Source organism: Archocentrus centrarchus, chromosome 3, assembly GCF_007364275.1.
Source record: "Archocentrus centrarchus isolate MPI-CPG fArcCen1 chromosome 3, fArcCen1, whole genome shotgun sequence".
NCBI classification, from domain to species: Eukaryota; Metazoa; Chordata; class Actinopteri; order Cichliformes; family Cichlidae; genus Archocentrus; species Archocentrus centrarchus.
In genome coordinates, this window is record NC_044348.1 from 25,082,862 (window position 1) to 25,104,249 (window position 21,388).

The window sequence follows — 21,388 nt, forward strand, 5'->3', positions numbered from 1 at the left end:
ACCCATATACACACATAATCCTACTGTTGCTTGCAAGTAATGTGTGTATGTGCCTCTGTCATGGAACGTACTCACCAATGGAGGCAAGAAACTGTAATCATGCCCCTCGCGATCCAGAGGCGAACGGGAAAGGACCCAGGGGACGCGGCCTATCCACGGCCCACCAGGACATCAGAAGACGAGAGGCCACACATCCCGATGGCAACTGCGCACACACCCCAGAGGAGAAAGGAGGGAGACCCCAGACGGACCCCCCCACGGCCAAACGGCAAGAGTCCAAACAGCCAGAGGCAATGAGCAGCCAACCCCCGCCGCGTGCCGGCACCCCCCGCACGAGCCGCGAATGCGGCCCCAGGGCCCCAGGCGCCCGAGAACCGCCCGACACCCAGCAGAGCCCCCCCCACTCCAAAGAGGCCCGAGCCACCCCCAGGCCACAACCGCCAAGGGAGCGGGCCAAGAACCACGCCAAGACATCCAGCCGCGAACCCCGGGACCCACGGGCACCCGACACTCCAGGGGCAGCAGTGGCAACCAGCAGGAAGCGACAGGGAGTGATAGGGAGGGGTGACTCCCACCCTCCGCAACCATGTCCCACAGGTGCCAAGGCTCAGTGAACCACAGGCCCAGGCCCTGCTGTCCATACACTCACACACATGCACACACACACACACACACACACACACACACACACACACACACACACACACACACACATGTACCACACACACACACACACACACACATGTACCACACACACACACACACACACACGTGTACCACACACACACACGCACACACATGCACCACACACACACGCACAAATCATATATTCATACTCACACATATGACTGTCACACATTCATGCGCACACACACACAGAACTTACATGGACACCAAGTGTGGGTGAGAGGGTACCAGCACAGAGCCAGTGGCACCCCGGCGAAGCAGCCAACCCGGCCCCAAACCACTAGCCAGTCCCTACCCCAGGCGGGGTGCATGAAACTGGGGTGTGGAAGACTCGCCCTCCCCCTCCTTCCACTCAGCGTGTTTGGAGTGATATGTTGGGTGTATGTGAGTGTATGGAGTGGGAAGAATATGTATGTGTGTGTGTGAAAGCTACAGTGCTATTAAAATTGGAGGGACAGATGTGATGAGCACTGTGCAACAGCGCCCATCCACACCACCCCCCAAGGCCCTCAATGTCTAAGATGTAATTTAAAATTGAGGAGCAGGCAGCAGTGAACAGAGGTGGGGCCACCTCAGCAGTTCCACACACTGACCACTGGGTGACACACCTGCCCCCCAAAGCCCTATGTGTACTATGACGTGTTGTGAGCTATATAATATAATTAAAAAGGGAGAGTGGGACATCACGCAACGTAGTGAGCAGAGCCATAGAAGTGGCCCTACTCACCGCAGCGCAAGTCCCCCTCACCCAAGACCCTACGTGTGTGTGATGTAATGTTTGACTGAGTGGGAGGAGGAGAAGGGCCAGGATATTTAAGACCGGGGGTAGAGAACTACCCCCAGAAGAGGAGAGCCAGCAAACTGCTGGCTCACTAAGCACCCCAGTTCCCTACACCCAACCACATTGCAGGGAAGGCAGGTCCAGGGCCTGAAGTGGTCACACCCCCAGGGCACCACCGTGCCCAAGGCCAGCACCCACAGTCCACACCACAGACAAGCACAACACAAAAACACCCCCCCACACACATACACATACAAAAGACAACATATCACACACACACCCACCACATACATACAGATATCTTTCTCCTATACATACACACACACACACACACACACACCCACAACACACACAAATATCTCACACACACACCCACAAAACACAAAAATATCTCTCACACACACCCACAACACACACAAATGTCTCTCACACAGACACACACACACACACATTTGTCCTGAGTCCGGAACCAACGGCCCCCTGTGGGAAACTACTGCTCCCTCGCCTGCGTGCCCCACCACCCCAAAGGATGCGCGGGCACCCCAGAATCCCGGAATGACGGCCAGACATCCCAACGCGGTCCCACCCTCGCCACTCAATGGTGCGCCCAAGGGGGCACAGACCCCCCCAACGCAGGGAGGAGCCCAACCGGGAAACGGGCGACCCCGGGCACCAGGGCCCCAGACCCCACACCCCGACCCCCGCGGAGAAAGCCGGCCACCTGGTCCGGAGCCAGCACCCACCACCACGGGCACCCCAGTCCCACGCCCCAAGACCATAAGAGCGCCCGTCCAAGCCCCCACCACCAACATCCAGAGCCCGTACACAGAAACCACAAGACGGCAGTCCCCGTCTCCCGTCCAAGGACCATCAGACACCCGAATCCCCCAGCCACCTACCGGGTACACTGCGAGACGAGACCACAGCTGATCACCACCACTAAGTGATGGTGCTGATCAGTGGAGACCAGAGAGATTCGAATTTGTCCAACTGGTTTTTAGAGGTGGCAGACATTCTTTCTAGACTAATGTGCTCTAAAAGTAAATTCCTATAGTGAGTAATGCATAAGTCATTTTTGGATTTCCAGTTCATGAGGATAGTTTTCTTAGCGATGCATAGGGCAGTAAGAACTATGTGTGATATATTCGCTTCCATGTTTAATTCACTGATGTTGCCTAAAACACACAGTTTTGGTGATGCTGGGATATCGCAATTAAAACATGTGGATAGGTCTTCACATGTTCTCTGCCAGAACCTCTGAACAGGTGTACAAGACCAAATTGCATGCATATAGTTCTCAGCATGATTGCCTGAACAGTGGGTGCATATATTTGTGTCTCTGAGGCCCATTTGGAACATACTGTGCCCTGTATAATGTATTCTATGAAGAGTTTTGTATTGTATGAGTTGTAAATTTGGACTTTTAGTCATTTTGAAAGTATTTAAACATATCTGTGTCCAGAAGTTTTCACCTGGGTTGATGGAGAGATCTCGCTCCCATTTTGCAGTAGGGAGGGAAATTGAACCATTAATTTTTAATAATAACTTAGATATTTTTGATAACAATTTAGGGGTATAGAGATTTAGAAATTCTGTTACCAATACAGGGATTTCTAATTTCAGATCATTGAAATTAAACCTTGCCTGTATGATGGACCTCAATTGTTGATATTCAAGAAATTTGTTTTTGCCAATTCCATATTTTGTAACAAGTTCTTCAAATGAAATAAAGGTTCCATCTTGAATGACATGTTCTAGATCTTTTTATTCCTTTCTCTTGCCATGCTGAAAAATTCAGTACTGTCTTTTTCTGACATATATCTGGATTGTTCCAAATGGGTGTCAGTTTACATGGGATAAGTGAAGACTTTATCTTTAAAAATTCCCACCAGGCTGTCAGAGAGGTATTTATGTTAAGATTTCTAAAGCAGCTATGGTGTTTAATACTGGGGCCAATGAAAGGTAAGTCAGAGATTTTGACTTTTCCACAGAGTGTTTGTTCTAAATCCAGCCATGGGCTGTCTAAGGGGCTAGGTTTGATCCACCTTGAAATACACTGCAATCTATTGGCTAAGAAATAGTGATAAAAGTTTGGGAGTTCTAGACCACCACTGCATTTTAGCTTTTGTAATGTCTTCAAACTAATTCTTGAGGTCTTATTTCTCCATAAGAATTTTGAAATGTATGAGTCTAAAGACTTAAACCAAGTAACAGAAGGTTTATTAGGAATCAATGAAAACAAATAATTGATTTTAGGCAAAATCATCATTTTTAATGTGGCAACTCTCCCCATGAGAGATATCGGTAGAGAGTTCCAACGTGTGAGGTCATCCTCTATTGTTTTTAGTAGAGGAATATGATTTAATCGTACCAGGTCTGACAGTTTGGAGGAAAAATTTGTACCTAAATATCTAATGTTGCCTGACTGTAGTGGGGTAGTAGTGATAATCTGAAAGTTACAATTTAGAGGTAAAACTGTTGATTTACTCCAATTAATGGAGTAGTCTGATACAGATGAGAACTTATCGATAAGTGAGATTGTCTTCAGAAGAGTCATTTGTGAGTTCCCAAGGAAAAGTAATACATCATCAGCATAAAGGCTTATCTTATGATCTGTTTTTTCTGTTTGAATTCCTTTAATATCTACAGTTTGTCGGATTGCTGCTGCTAGCGGTTCAATGAAAATAACAAAAAGTGAAGGAGAAAGTGGGCAGCCCTGCCTGGTACCCCTCTGCAGATTGAAGCTTTGGGAAATAAGATCATTTGTCCTAACACGTGCATTTGGAGAACTGTATAGTGTTCTGATCCAGTTTATGAAAGATGAACCAAATCCAAATTTGTGTAGAACTGCTAATAAAAATTTCCAGTTAACCCGGTCGAATGCTTTCTCTGCATCTAAAGAGACAATTGTGGTTTCTGTTTTGTTAATGGAGCAGTAATCTATTATATTTATTAGACGGCGTGTATTATTGGCTGAATGCCGACCCTTGATAAAACCTGTTTGGTCTGGATGTATAATAGATGGAGTGATTTTTTTCCTAACCTTCTGGCAAGGACTTTGCAAATTAATTTAAGATCTACATTAATAAGAGAGATTGGCCTGTAGCTAGATGGGAGTGTGGGGTCTTTGCCTGGTTTAAGAAGTAGGCTAATATTAGCAGAGTTCATGTTTGGAGAAACCATGTGATTACTCTGTATCTGAGCCACCATTCTGAGAAAAGAGGGTTCTAGGACAGACCAAAATTCTTTATAAAACTCTGCTGGAAAACCATCTGGGCCTGGGGCTTTATTATTTGGGAGATGCTGTACTGCTTCGTAAAATTCAGATGGTGAGAAAGGTGAATCAAGAGCCGCAGCCTGTTCATCATTTAATTTAGGTAGATTTATGTTACTGAGATATTCTTCAATTTCAGCATCAGATGGATTAATCTGTGATGAGTATAAGGCCTCATAGAAGTCTTTAAAAGAGTTATTTATTTGTTGTGGGTCATGAGTGATATTACCAGTCGAGTCTTTAATAGAATAAATGGCTGTTTTTTCTTTATTTAGTTTTAATTGGTTAGCCAAGAATTTTCCAGATTTATTTCCATGTTCGAAGTTTTCTAAACGCAGCCTCTGCAACATGAATTGTGTCCTTTTATCAATTATTTCATTTAACTCCAGTTTTAGTTTCCTCAGGTTGTTAATTATATGTTCTTGTGGTGAAGCAGCATAGGCAGTTTCTAAAGATTTAATTTTCTGTTCTAATTCTAACACAAGTGTGTTTTCTTTATTTTTCTTATGCGAGCAGTAAGATATTATTTTGCCCCGCATTACTGCCTTTCTTGCTTCCCAAAGAACACATGGTGATATTTCAGGAAGATCATTATTTTCTAAATATGCTGACCACTCCTTTTTGAAATAATTAATGAAATCTTGTTCTTTAAGTAATGATGTATTAAATCTCCAGTTCCTGATTGGTGGTGTGACTCTTTTCTGTGTCAGAGACATAGACACCGGTGCATGATCACTGATAGTGATAGGGTGGATCTGAGTGTCTATGATATCCATCATCATGGAGCTGCTAACTAAACAGTAATCTAAGCGGGACTGAGAGTGATGTACTGGTGAGAAAAAACTATAATCTCTCAGAGTGGGGTGATGTGAACGCCAAGCATCACAAAGACCAAAATCCTTCATGTACTGTTTAAGAATGTCTGCAGACTGCCAGTTCCTCTGACTCACTGCTGTACTGAGCCTGTCAATGTCTGGATTAAGTACCAGGTTGAAGTCTCCTCCTATTATAAGTGTGGTGTCAGAGTGATCGGACAGTAAAGTGAAGAAGGTATGGAAGAAGGAGGGGTCATCAACGTTTGGCCCATATATACTAGCAATGCATAAAACTATATTTTGAATAGTTAAGTTGAGAATTATAAATCTACCTTCTGGGTCTGATGTAGTATTTCTAATGATGCAGTTTATCTTTTTGTTAATCAATATGGCTACACCTTTTTGTTTGGAGTTGTAGCAGGCTGAGTACATGTGAGGGAACTGTGGAGAGGAGAGTGTGTGTGCAGATGTTCTGGACACATGTGTCTCCTGTAGAAACACATCAGCCTGTAAATCATTCAACCGATTAATAATTTTCACTCTCTTTTCCCTCGAAACAACTCCGCGTACATTCCATGAGACAAACTTGAGTGTACTCATGTTTAGATTAACAGGTGAAGTGTTGTGTGTTTACTAAAGATGTGTGTGCGCGTCCTCGCATGTGTCCTGCATTACCTTGTGTACGCATGTGTACGTGTCCCGCATGACTGTGTATCCTGTATGGCGGTGTGTGTGCTGTATGTCCGTGTGGCAAACATGTTGGGTGCAAAAAAAAAAAAAAGTTGTGTAAAGTGAGAGAGAAATGAGACAGTGCAAACACCAAAGAGCTGTTCAAAAGTGACAAAGTATTAAAAAAACTCAACATGATAACTAAACAATGCGCTGTGCATTAATTGTTATATACAGACCTGTAGACCGGCCGCGGTTTAAGTTTACCTCTTATCTAATCAATTACATGCTTTAGATTAACATGAAGTTGCTCCTAATAAAGCCATGGGGTAACCTCCCGATCCCTGTACAGCTGACCGTTAACATAAAGCTTATCTACAGCCACCGTAGCTCTGACGCCCTCAGTGATGTATTTCTTCCTTATTGGAAATAATACTCGCCTCCGATCGAGAATGTCTTTTGGAAATTGTTCGTTAACACTATAGTTTGTTCCACGCAGCTCTCTGCCCCGACTCCTGACCTGCTCTTTTTGCTTGTAATGTTCAAATTTAGCTACAATTGGCCAAGGCCGTTTGTTATCGGGCTTCTTACCTCCGAGCCGGTGAACATGATGGAAAGTTATATTTTTTACCGCTTCACTCGGGAGTTTCAGCTGATGCTGGAGAAATTCACGAACCGAGGCTTCGGCATCCTCCTCTGCTTGCTCTGGGATCCCGGAGAAGACGAGGTTGTCCCGCATGATCCGAGCTTGGATGTCCAGAATGGTCTCCCTCATTTTCTTGTTTTCCCCGGTCAGCTGTGTCATCCCATCGGTGAGTTGTTTCACGGTATCCCTCAGCGTTTGGTTCTCGACAGCGAGCGACGCCACCTGCTCTTGGCTAAACTCCAGAGACACCCTCAGTTGTTGGAATTCCTTGTGGAGAACCTCCACCAAGGCAAGTCGGGCATCTAGGCTAGTTAGCTTCTTGTCGATGGAGTCCAGGACATCAGTGAAGCTTTTCTCTGGGATAATGTGGATGTGCTTGTTGAGCACTCGGAGCGAGTGCGTTTAGATGTTGGTGTGGCCGTGGTAGCAGGATTTTTTTGTGGTTTGCCCATCACGAAGTTGACAAAACACTCGGCGACGTAGCTCTCCAGGCTGTTCAATATTTCCTCGTCCAGTTTGTTATATTGAAAAAATTAATAGGCAGAGGTTAGTATTAGGAATAATTCTATTTTGGTATAAATATATTGGTTTGATTTACCTGAGTTGGACCGGTTTGTTTAATATACCGCCATATTACTTACGCACAGCTCTCGCGTGATCTCAGCAGTGACGCATCTCCCTCCTCTGACGAGAGCTAACTTCAACTCTGAGTCTGTTACTGGGGTAACAGACTGTGTGAACCTAACCTGCTCACTGGCAGGTTTTATCCAGCAAACTCTTGAGTATCTCTCTGACTCCTCCTCTCCTGCTGCACCTGAACCACTTGTCTGACACTCATAAAGTCACTTCAAAGCGATCAGAGGAGGCTCTGCAGACGTTTGTTTTTACAAGGACTGAAATCCCAGTTAGATGTTAGTTCATTATTTGTTGACTGTAACATGAAGCTTTTACAGTTGTCCACACGTGAACAAGCTGTAAGGTCAGAGACAGCGATGAAGTCAGGGATTTATAGCCCGCACAGCTGTCAGACTGTCAGTCAGTACCTCTGAAACATTTACTGTAGTTACTGTAGCATCACTGTTTAAATCACATTGATCTGTATGAAGCTTTAGACACAGAACACAGTGATTGATTGATCAGTCATCGATCATTGGTCGTGTTGTAAAAGGTAACAGAGAAAAATGTCTGGATCCTGGAGATGATGTGAATGTTTGAGTGAAGATGAGGCTGAAATGATTGTAAATTCATTCACTAGTGCAATATTCATTCACCAAGTGCAATACTCACCCATCTCCATCTTCATTATTATATGAATATACTTAAATACAGTGTATATATATTTTTTATGTGTTCTTTTATTTTTCTGTGTATTTTTTTATAAGTTCTATTTTATATTTCAGAAAGTGTGACTTTATACAGCATGGCACTGAACAGGAGTGGCCCTCCTATCTCATTGTACATTCTGTATAATGACAAGGCATTCTATTCTAAAACTTGAAAACTGAACTAAATGTGTTTAAAGTGACTTAAATGTTGTCAGCATGAATCTCGACATATTTTCCACGGAAAATCACCTAAATCTGCGATCATAGGCTCTATAACGGATCCGCAAATCATTTCTGACCTTTAACAGTAACTCAGTGAAACATCTCTGCTGTGGCTGTCAGAGAGCAGTCATCTATTAGTGAAGCTGAACTTAGATCAGATTAGAAATAATTAAACTGGGAAATTAAAGCAGTTTGTCTCTAAATGTCATTACTCATTTTTATCCAGTAATGGCAGAAATAATGAGTCTTAATTTTAAAAAATGAATAAAGCGCGGTCGCTATTCCATCAATAGATTCAAATTTTACTGAATAATTATTTAAATAATTAAATGGTCATAAACTGAACTGTCATAAACTGCAGCAAAAACAGTTTTTTATTGAATAACAAACATACCTGAGGGCTCCACCCTGGGGTCTGCTGCTGTCTCAGTAACTAACACACAGGTCCATCAGTAAACTCAGTCTGAGCTGTTTCTCCACATTTTTATCTTCAGTTTCTGTCTTCTGCATTTTGTTCGTCAGGCTGCAGCTGAATAATTAGTTTAAACTCAAATGTTAAATAAGGATTCAGCTTCATTTGATGAAAATTCAAGTTGGGGAAATGACAGCAGACAATAAAATAAATTCTATATTTTATAACAAACTTTTATTTTGTCTATGATGTTGACAGAGTTGGTCGAGCTGATTAGTGACTCGTCATGTGCCACACTGACAGGCGATCCTCGATCGATCAGATTAAAATGGAGGCTCTGCTCTTTATTTACCTGTTGCCATGGTGAATCCTGTGTTTGGTGCTCCATTGGTGATTGCTTTCTTTCCCTAACTCACGCGCCAATAACTCAGGGTGAACATACTCACAGTTGATTGAACTAATTCTGATCAGCTGTTCTGGAACGGGAAACAGAGTTGCCGATCTCAGAGTTGTCAACTCAGAGTATGCCCTTAAACTCAGTTTGTTGAACATGCTTCCTGGAATAGGCCCAAAATCTAAAACGATAAAGCAATACTATCCATCCAAGCATCCCTTCAACCTCCTCCTACTCCATCTTACGCCTGATTCAGCGCTGGGTCTTTGTACAGCTACATAACCTACTTAGGTGGCCGATGTTATTGCCAGCGTTTATGCTTGTGCAGGTCTGTTGCAGACCAATTTAAACACAATTTTAAAAACGTTATGTAGTTTGAAATCTACACTTTTGACAAGACTTGCAACAGAGGCTGCATACTGCTACATCATCCTAAATTGACAATGTCATTTGGATGTGCATTTACCTACTTTAATATTTATTAAAGTAGGTAAATTACTATATTTACATTTTTGAAAAAAAGGCATCTCACCATTGCCTATGAAATTAAATTACCGTATTTTTCGGACTATACGTCGCTCCGGAGTATAGGTCGCACCAGCCAAAAAATGCATAATAAAGAAGAAAAAACATATATAGGTCGCACTGGACTATAAGTCGCACTTTTTTTGGGGGGGGGGGGGGTTGATAGAATCCGAGACCCAGAGCACAAATTCCATCTTGAACGGCAATTTAAAATAATAATGGATTAAAGAACAGGACGAACACGGTTACACCTACGTTATGCTAACGTAGCACATTCAGCTACATGACGCACAACGAACGTGTTCGGTATTGTTACGTTGTAAACACACTTCCAAAGTCGGCGATATTCACAACAAAGGTCGTCTTTATTAACAGAAAAACGGCTGCATGTAGGCCACAGCCACGCCAACCACAACTACAACAGCGGAACAGCAACACACACACAGGCAAGCTCTCGGTCTTTTTCTCTCTCTCCATGCTGCCTTCACGAACCTCCCGAACAGTCCGAAATCCCACAACATCAACACGCTCTCTAACTAAGAGAATCGCTACAGTATGTTAACGTAACATTAAGTTATTCAGATAACCATAGCATAAAGAACATACTAACAAGTTAACCAAACCATCAATCCATTGAATTCTTCATCCTCGGTGTCACTTCTAAACAATTCCGTACACTCCGTAGACGAAGCGCCGCTTCCTCTTATGTGTCGCGTTAGTCAGACTCCTCGTCAGCTGCAGTTCCAATTATTCCAGCCTTTCTGAATCCCAACAGGATGGTTTGTCACTGAAGCCCATGTTTTCTTGATCCATCCAATGACTTCCAGGAAAGTTGGGTGGCGCATTCTCCCAGTTGCCGTTAAGCTGTGCTCTCCATCCACTGCGCCCACAGGTTACGCAAGACTGCCTTAAAGCTGCAGTTCACGGAGATGTCAAGTGGCTGGAGTATTTTGGTTCATGTGTTATAAATGTCACATATACGTCGCTCCGGAGTATAGGTCGCACCCCCAGCCAAACTATGAAAAAAAGTGCGACTTATACTCCGGAAAATACGGTACTAAAATTTACCATAGGATCCAGACTTTTTTTTTTTTAAATGACATGGGAAAAAAAAATGTCCTGTAACATTTTGTTTCACGTGCTCAATATATCTATAATGAGCGCAACTGCACACAATTGCAACGTCTCCATAACAGAGAAGAACATGTAAGTGCAAGACTTGCACATCACATCATTAAAAATAGTAAAAATTTGAGAGGAAAATTGTTATATCAAATGATAATATACAGTTGAGCTAAAACCAGAAGTTTACATACACTATATACAGTGGCTTGCAAAGTATTCAGCCCCCTTTAACTTTTCCATATTTTGTCACATTACAACCACAAACATAAATATATTTCACTGGAATTTAATGTGAAAGACCAACACAAAGTGGTATACAATTGTGAAGTGGAAAGAAAATTATACATGATTCAAAAAATTTTTTACAAATAAAAAAACTGAAAAGTGCGGTGTCCAAAAGTATTGAGCCCCCCCTGAGTCAATACTTTGTGGAACCACCTTTTGCTGCAATTACAGCTGCAAGTCTTTTAGGGTATGTATATAAACTTTTGACTTTGCATAAAGTAATAAAAATGCCTTAAAAAAATTCTCATTACTTTGGCATTTGGCAGATATAAATAATTTTGTCAATCCTAATTAACCTAAAACAGAAAAGGCTCATTCTGATTTAATGTCAGACAGTGAGAAAAACATGCATATGTGTCTTTTTATATCGTGTATGTAAACTTCTGGTTTCAGCTGTATTATTTAGGATATAATATTAATTTTATTTTACTTTACGAGAGCATCTGGCCCTCACACTGTCTGCTGAGAAAAATTCTGGCCCTTGGACAAATATAGTTGATGCTATATTGCGACCCATCCAAATCATTGAAGTCAGGTATTCCAATTACTTTTATGGCCACAGGTGGATAAAAGGCATGCAGGCATGCAGACTGCTTCTACAAATATTTGTGAAAGAATGGGTCGCTCTCAGGAGCTCAGTCAATTCCAGCGTGATACTGTGATAGGATGCCACTTGTGCAACAAGTCCAGTCATGAGATTTCCTCACTACTAAATATTCCATAGTCAGTGGCATTATAACAAAGTGGAAGCAATTGGGAATGACATGAAGTGGTAGGCCACATAAAATGACAGTGCAGGGTCGGCAAAGGCTGAGGCACGTAGTAAACAAGATCACCAACTTTCTGCTGAGTTGATCACTACAGATCTCCATACTTCATGTGGCCTTCAGTTAACTCAAGAACAGTGCATAGAGCTTCATGGAATGGGTTTCCATGGCTGAGCAGTTGCATCCAAGCCTTACAACACCAAGTGCAATGCAAGGTGTTAGCATGCCCCCACTGGATTCTAGAGTAGTGGAGACGTGTTCTCTGGAGTGATGATTTACTCTTCTCCGTCTGGCAATCCGATGGACGAGTCTGGGTTTGGTGGTTGCCAGGAGAACGGGACTTGTTTGACTGCATTGTGCAAAGTATAAAGTTTGGTGGAGGGGGGATTATGATTTGGGGGTTGTTCTTGAGTAGTTGGGCCCAGCCCTTTATTTCCAGTGAAAGATTGGTTAAAGGTATCTAGAAAATCCATTTTTAATGATTAAAGATTATACTGAAATCTTTTGACTTGAGGAAAAAGATTTGTTTCCAGTATTAATAAGGAATATTTTTGCAGTAAAAACCTCTGTAAGAAATAATAAAAGCTTACTTCCTGAAATAATTGTTTCTACAGGTGTGGCAAAGCATGTGGGAGACGCTCTCAAAGAACACTGTTCAAGATCATCGAAGAAAATTTGCACTATCGGGATCGCACCCTGGGGAGTGATTGAAAATAGGAACGATCTCATTGGCAGAGATGTAAGATACAGCTCATAGTGTCTCACCTGAATATTAATGAACTGCAGAAGTTATTGTGTGTGTATTTTGTTCTTATTCCCTTTTCTGCTTTTAATCGTGGCACATTTCCACACTGCAGATTATCGCTCCATATCAGACACTACTGAATCCTCTCAGCAAACTGAACGTTCTCAACAGTCTCCATTCCCATTTCCTCCTGGTGGATGATGGAACGGTGGGCAAGTATGGCGCTGAGGTCAAACTACGGCGGGACCTTGAGAAGCACATCAACCTCCAGAAAATACATGCCAGTAAGAAAATAAATATACAGTTCATTCATTTAAGAGTTCATGCTTCCTGATACAGCAAAGGACACATATGTGCACATATGTACAGTCAGATAAACATGGATAAGGTCCCCTTGCAGCTGACTTTGTGCTGTGTGTGCGGAGACTGCAATGTGCTTGGGAGTGTCACTCTTGTGAGATCTGGTGAGACTCAACACGGCAACCACTGGTCGCTAGATTGCAAACAATCTTCATTGTATTCAAAAATGAATACAGCTCCCAATAAATCTTGAACTTCATACTGCCTTTGGAACTAGACAAATTGGATTTTACTGATAGCCGTTGCACCATGAACAACAGACGACAAGAAGAAATTCAAGGCCGGTCCACAAAACTTTTAAAGACTGACACAAACCACTGAGTGGTCTTAAATCTTAACCAGCTACTCCTCCTGGACATTTCTGCAGAGAGGCGAGCAGCATCCTCTTATCCATAAAACCTAAACTATGTACAGAATATTGAGAATATTGTTCAGTTGTAACAAATACAGAAAAATACACTCACATTTTAAATCATTCATCTTCCACAAATCCATCAAATTCCTCATCTTCAGTGTCTGAGTTGAACAGTTGGGCGACTTCGGCATCAAGCATGCCGGGTTACCTCTCGTCATTATCCGAGTCAGTCTCGTTGTTAGTTTTGTTTTAGTTGCGGCACACAGCAACCATTTAATCGTTAATAAAAGGGCAACTTTTGCTGGCAATCTCTCGCCATCTTCTTCAACATCTTAACAAACACTACAATATATTCTTTATTAATGAGGATAAGAACAAGTCATTTCTTCATTTTATATATAAGCCCTTCATAAATCCTGTGCACCTGTCTATTTACCGATATAAGCAAAGATAAAACATTAAAAAAAAAAAATCCCTTAACACAACACCAGAAACCTGAAAACTGCGCTGTCACCGTGTTTTGTGTACATACAGCGCTCGTGCTGCGTCCCTTCATAAGCTGTGGCATCACCTGGACCCCTCTTCAGCACCGAGGGGGACATCACATACACCCCCAGACCTCGATTCGTCCTTTAGCTACTTCTTGCCATTTTTGAGACAGCCAATAGCGAGTTTTGTTGCACAGAAGTTGGCAACAGTGCCGGCTGCTGATCGCCAGATTACGCACAAATATCCGGGACAGCATAGATGAAAACTACCATCCACTTGTCATCAGTGGTGCTGAGGTGGAAAGAGTGGATACTTTCAAGTACCTGGGAGTGACCATCTCACGGGACCTGTCCTGGACTCATCACATTAACATCACTGTGAAGAAGGCCAGACAGCGTCTCTACCTCCTCAGGCGGCTGAGAGACTTCAAGCTCCCACTCAAGGTGCTCAGGAACTTTTACACCTGCACCATCGAGAGCATCATGCATGGGAGCATCACCACCTGGATGGGAAACTGCACCAAGCAGGACTTCATAGCCCTAAAAATGGTGGTTCGTTCAGCTGAACGGACCATCAGAACCACCCTCCCCAACCTGCAGGACATTTACACCAAGCAGTGCAGGTTGAGGGCTCTGAAGATCCTAAAACAGCCCAGCCACCCCGGACACTCTCTCTTCTCCCTGCTCCCATCAGGCCAGCATTACCGCTGCCTGAGGGCTAAGACTGAAAGGTTGAAGAAGAGTTTTTACCCACAAGCCATCTGTCTGCTCAACTTTGAGCCCTAACTGGACCATTATTGCACAATGTACATAATATAATAATCTATAATTCTGTGTATAGTGTATAGTATATAGTGTGTTACTTTTTATTCTCCTTATTTATATGTGTGTATGTATATATGGCTGCAGGTACAAAATACATTTCACTGTGCATTGTACTGTGTATAATTGCGCATGTGACAAATAAACACTATCTTATCTAAATAGACCAAATTCATTATCGTTTTCTGCAGTTTACTGTGTATGGTTTCCATTTTTTGGAACAATGCTTCCGCTTCTTGCTGAATTTATCTCCGGCAGCTTTGGCTGCTTTCCACACCTGCTGCGTCGGACTCACAGCTTGTTCCTGTCTAATATCGTCAGTAGAGTCATTTTGTGAATCGATGATGGCCTATTTTAGAGATTTCAATGAGGCCTTTGAACTGATCTGCCAGTCCAGAGGCCATATCGCTGGAGACCACGGAATGGTGCAGTGGTGTAGATGCCTTGGCCATTGGCGGTCAGACGGCAGCGCTCAACTATTTGAAAAGCGTACGTCGGTTCTACCCCCCTCCCCCCTGTCGTACGCTTTGTACACTCTGGAAAATGTCGATATTTCTGAAGCGTCCCTTACCAAAGTCGCACTAAAACATTTTGAAAGATTTTTGAGCGCAGTGTACCACATAAAATTGGTTCAAGGTCAGTAAGCACAACAAGAATTCATACAGTAAGGCGCACTGGATTATAAGGCGCACTGCTGATTTTTGAGAAAACTGAAGGATTTTAAGTGCACCTTATAGTCCCAAAAATACGGTAAAAGCACTTGTTCAAGAAAATAAAACACTACAAACCTTGGTCAGTACTCCCACCACCAAGATGAACTTTGGCTAAAATGAAAAACAAAACCATTTTTGATTGAAAAACTCAGAGCAAGAGGAACAGTGTGGTCTTTTTCCAACATATAAGAACACAAATCAGATGATCCAGGAAAACTCCAAAAGACAATGCCAGTAGCATTACAACTCACTGTATACACTGACTTAGACGCAAAAAAACTCAATAACCCAGGCTGAATGTTGCTGAGTTTGAACATGATAAACATAATCAGGGTTCGTACGGGTGCTGGAAATCCTTGAAAATGCTTGAATTTTAATGTTGTCCTTTTAACGTTTGAAATGTGCTTGAATTTTGGATATGGTGCTTAAAAGTGCTTGAAAATGTAACTTTATTTCTTTCACAACAAATAACTCTGTTACTGAATAGGTGTCTTACGAGATGGATAAATAAAAATGAGTCGGAAAGTGTAAACTGAAAATTTCTCCGCCTCAGCCTGGCTTGCACATCTGCGCGTGACCTGTCAGTCTGTTTGTGACCCCGCCCCCCGAAGACGGGGGAGTTGAGTGCGCAAACATGCCGGGAGGTTGCCGTTTTAATGAGTCTTGGCTGGAAATTGACAAATACAAATTATGGCTAACAGAAGGACCACATCCACGAGTAGCCTCCTGCAAAATCTGCAAAAAGAATTTGCAACTTTTCACAATGGGGGAGTCTGCGCTGTCGAGTCACATGAAAGGTAAGTCCTAGTAGAATTTTCGAGTATGTGCACGTTACACAGTAATGCTGATTTGTTTATGCCCGCTAGCTAGCGAATTCGTTGTGTGTGATGCACTGTGGCACCGCTAGTATAGCATGTTACTTGTGACATGGTAATTTATGGGCTACTTGGTGAGCTTAGCCGACATTACTTAACAGTAACAGTAATGTTAGTTACAGTGATCCCTCGCTTATCACGGTTCCAGAGACCCCCCACGATAGGTGAAAATCCGCGAAGTAGCGGTGTTATATTTAAGTTGTTAGAGACCAAAAAGAAGAATACTAGTATTACTTTCTATTTTAATGCATTTTGAAATCTGCAGATTTTTTTTCAAGTATTAACTTGGTTCCTTAGACAACACCTGGGTTTTTGCTACTGTAAATGGGTTGTGATAAGGAATACTATGGGCAATCTTTGTGCTAAGGAGGTTTTAAACTCCTGTGTATTCAGTGGTTGAGTACAGGCCTATTTCTGCTAGCTACTCCCAAGCTTCTTGTTCATCTGATGTTTGACTTAAGCTGAGCAGCACAGTGCTGACAGAAAACATAATAAATGTCTTTATCTAATAAAGGCTAGATAATACTTAAAGGCGATTTTCTTCTTGTTTTCACTTCAGTGTGTTATTAGAAGAAAGTAATGGTAATAAGGAGGGCTGATCCAAATGGACACAAAGAATGGTCACTTTAGGAGCTACTGATGCTCAAGTTCCTCGACATTTTCTCAAAACCTGTTTGTGGTGAGCATCTACATGTCAAACAACAGAAATGGCTTCAAGTTCACATTGAGGCCTGTGCGACTCAGTCAGCCACGAGCCAGGGATTGTTGCAATACAATGTGCAATGTATGCACTGCCCTCCACTCCAGTACACAAAAGTATATACATTTTCTCATATGAAGAATAAATTAAGGCCACTTGCTCATAAAGGAGGTGGACAGTACATTATAATTGTAAATAATATTACAGATAGATGAAATAAATAAATATAAGGTTGCTTGTGAATTGTCATTCTTCTGTGTTGAAGTGAGTTGTATGTAATGTAAATAATGTAAGTATGTAATTTGGTCAGAGTCTCTCCCAATTAGTGCTACTCTCCATGCCATGCCTGTACATCATGTTATTAGTAGAAAGAGATTCAACACTTTAAAGGTGATTATTTAGGACTTCAACAATAATACAGACAGCAACATAGTTAAGCATCTTACTGATAGTTGTATTGAGAATGAACCTAACATTTCCCTCCTATTTTTGGTGCTCTATAGGAAAGAAGCATCAATATTTGATGAGAAGACTTATGAATCCAGGTCCTACAGTGGAGGATTTTTTTCCAGTGGACAAACAACACCTCAAACAGCACAGCTATGTCCACATCAACACCCAACAGAGTGGAGAGTGACAGTGCTGTGGAAGCAGCCGGCGGAGTAGCAGCAGGAGTTGCCCCTCTACCACTCACAGAGTCCACTAATCCACATCAGACTACCACCAGGACCACAAGCACCATAACATCATTTGTTACCTCGAATTCAACACTAAAAGCAGAAATTTGCTGGGCAACAAAAGTTGTAACCAGCCACTATTCATACAAATCGTGTGAGAATGTAGGGGACGTTTTCAGAACCATGTTCTCTGACAGTGACATAGCAAAGCAGTTTACTGGAGGGGAGCGAAAAGTAGCGTATCTCACCACGTTTGGGATTGCTCCTTATTTCTCTTCCTTAATGAAAGCTAATGCCAAGAAAGAGTCTGAATATGTACTTCTTTTTGATGAAAGTCTGAATAGGCAAATTAAGAAATGTCAGCTTGACATGCACATGAGATTCTGGAGTGATAACCAAGTAAACTCACGGTACCTGACATCATTTTTCATGGGCCACCACACTGCAGAACATATGTATGAGAAGATTGAAAAAGTGTGTTCTGATATAGGCTTCCAGAACTTGATTCAGCTGTCGATGGATGGCCCAAATGTGAATTGGAAGACCTTCTCACTGGCCCAGCAGAACATTGAACAACAAACAGGCAAAAAAAATGTTAAATATTGGAAGTTGTGGTTTGCATATACTACACAATGCCTTCAGAGCAGGGTGTGCATCCACAGACTGGGATCTGGGAAATGCTCTGTCCAGCCTTAAATGGCTATTCAAGGATGTTCCAGCTCGTAGGGAAGACTATACGAAAGTGACTGGTTCCACATCCTTTCCACTTGATTTCTGTAATCATCGATGGCTAGAAAATATAGAAGTGGCTGAGCGTGCCCTTCAGATCTTGCCCTCTCTGCAAATGTACATCAATGCTGCCAAAACTAAAACTGTAACAGAGCCAATTACAAAGTCTTTCAAAACTGCTCAAATGATTTTGCAAGATGAACTCTTCTCAGCAAAGCTCAACTTCTTTCTCATGGTGGCTAGGGAAATCACGCCATTTTTAAAGTTATACCAGACTGACAAACCCATGCTGCCGTTTATGTGCAGTGATCTCACACATACAATGAGAAGTTTAATGGAGAGGTTCATCAAGCCCAGTGTCATGAAGAATGCAACTACCCCTATAAAGCTTCTTCAAGTTGACTATGCTGATCCAGTCAACCACATGGATGTCACCAAACTAAGAGTTGGATTTGTCACAGAACGAGCCCTAGAGGAGCACATGAAGAAGAACTCAGAAGCTGAGAAGCCAAGGCTGGAATTCAGGCAGAACTGCAAGCTGTTTTTGCTGAAAATTGTCGCCAAGCTCTTTGAACCACTTAAGTATCCTCTTGTGAGAAGCCTGTCAGTTTTGGATCCAAGGGTGCTCCTCGAGAGCAAAGATCTAAGTACCCGAAAACTCACCACTATTCTACGACTCCTTGTGGAAGCTGGCCGTATTGAAGAAAAATGCTGTGATGAAATTCTGAGGGAGTTTGGTCATTTTCATGACAACAGCATGATTTCGGCATCAGATTCTTTCAGGAACTTCAACCCACAAAGCGAAAGGTTGGATGAATTTTACCATGGACATTTATCCAACAAACCAGACTTTCACCACCTATGGAGGGTATTAAAACTCGTCTTAGTCCTCTCACATGGTCAAGCCTCTGTTGAAAGAGGTTTTTCAGTTAACAAGGTTATGGTTAAGAACCTTAAGGAGCATTCCCTGATTGCTCAGCGGATCATTATTGACCATGTGAACCATATTGGAGGTTTGCTCAACATAGTGTACACAAAGGAGCTACTCCTGTCCGTAGCTGCTGCCAGGCAGAAGTATCACATCTATCTTGATGAACAAAAACGTCTAAAGCATAATGAACAAAAAGCACAGAAGAGGAAAGGACTCATGGATGAGATAACAGAGATGAAAGCCAAAAAGAAGAGAATGGAGGAGGATATGAGGGCTCTCCTAAAGTCTGCTGATCGGAATGCAGAAAAAGCTGAGTCGGAAGGAAAACTGTACTTCATCTCAAAATCCAATGGACTTCGAAGAGCTGCAAACAAAAAGGAAAAAAGTCTGGAGGATTTGGAAAAACAGCTAACTGACAAACTCAAGAAACTGAAAGACACTTCTTAATAGGCCCCACTCTTTTTGGCTTTACTATGCAGTATTTTGTGATGTCTGGTTCAGTTTTGTTTTTGAACATAAAGGGATAAATACCTCTGACAAGTTGATTTGTTCACATTTGCACATAATGTTTAGGTGAAATATGCATTTTGAGTTTATGCACTATATGTATACGATAACTTTTTGCCTCTGCAGTATTTTGTTTTGTGGGGTTTTTTTGTTTACAGAAAGGAAAAAAGGACATTGAGATCAACCTAAGATTTAATTTGCACATGGTCTTACAGAGATAATGTGAAGTGAAATGTGTATTTTTGAGTTTATGCAATATATATATTCATATAAAGCTATTTTTTGCCCTACCAGGTTGCCCCATATTTTTTGCACTATTGAGTCTTTAATTGCAGTCAAGTCAAGTTTATTTATATAGCCCATTTAAAACAACAACGTTGACCAGAGTGCTGCACATTAAAGTGTATAACCCCAAGAACTCCACTTAAATCAGAAAGTCTGCACAAACACAATGTTAAAAGACAATAAATAAGCTAAAATAAATTTAAAAATGCCATAAAAAGCCATTGTCTTAAAGGAGGTAGCACTGCAGCCAAATGCTAAGGAAAATAAATGTGTTTTTAGTAAAGATTTAAATGTATGTATCTGAGCTGTGCGTATATGGAGAGGTAGATTATTCCATAGTTTTCGTGCTGCTGCTGCAAAAGCTCGATCATCTCTCTGTTTCAGTGTAGTTTTAGGCCTCTTTAAGAGCAGCTGGTTAGAGGACCTCAAAGCTCTTCCAGGGGTGTGACTGTGAACAGCTGTGAACAAAAAAAGAAGGTTGGGCTTACCTTGGAGAACACTGTTGGGAGACATTAAGTAATGTCACAAGAACTTGCCAACAATTTGTGAAGTTTTTCCACATTTTGATCTAACGACTTGTTTACTGTTCTTGTCAAGCTGATTTACTAGTCAGCAGTAAGCTGTTGGGACCACCGTTCTGGTCCAGTAGGCAAGGTGATTTTGCAGCACCTTCTTGCTACCATGCATGCACACATAGACACCAACATGGGCACATTCCACATGCTTGTAGTGGGAGCTTTGGCACGAGTGCGTTTACACTGTATATTTCAAGATTGAACTGATTTACTAGTCAGATGTTGGCTGTGCAAGGTTGGGATTAGGTCCTTGGTCCTGTAGCACATGTTGCCTCAAAAGTGGTTTGGCTCCGCCCACTTTTGTCTTTGCCTTTGTTTTTAAGGGTGCAAATGGGCAACCGTTAGAAGGGGAGACGTGGGGAAGGCAGGGTATATATGGCAGGCCCCTCCTTACAGTCAGCGTGCCTGCTTCGGCAGGCGCGTACGCTAAATTGGATACGATACAGAGAAGATTAGCATGGCCCCTGCGCAAGGATGACACGCAAATTCGTGAAGCGTATCCACATTTTGATATGACCACTTCTTGCTGTTCTTGTCGGGCTTCCCCATAGTTTGATGCCAGTGGCTCCAGATGGTTTGTGTAAATTGGATACTGAGTGCTCTCAGTCTGACCGCCGTTCTGGTCCAGTAGGCAAGGTGATTTTGCAGCACCTTCTTGCTACCATGCATGCACACATAGACACCAACATGGGCACATTC

General features: G+C 42.3%; 1 protein-coding gene and 1 non-coding gene across 3 annotated transcripts in view; both read left to right on the forward strand.

Moving 5' to 3' along the window:
• The window catches only part of trpm7 (transient receptor potential cation channel, subfamily M, member 7), a 986,641-nt gene that overhangs the window by 27,998 nt on the left and 937,255 nt on the right, over positions 1 to 21,388 (forward strand). For both annotated transcript variants that reach the window (XM_030721294.1, XM_030721304.1), the window contains exons 6-7: positions 12,542 to 12,666; positions 12,785 to 12,956. In XM_030721294.1, the coding sequence (XP_030577154.1) occupies positions 12,542 to 12,666; positions 12,785 to 12,956 (297 nt within the window). The remainder of the gene's footprint in view (positions 1 to 12,541; positions 12,667 to 12,784; positions 12,957 to 21,388) is intronic.
• Positions 21,093 to 21,198, forward strand: LOC115778439 (U6 spliceosomal RNA). Its single transcript, XR_004019811.1, has one exon. It is a non-coding gene; the product is annotated as a U6 spliceosomal RNA (small nuclear RNA).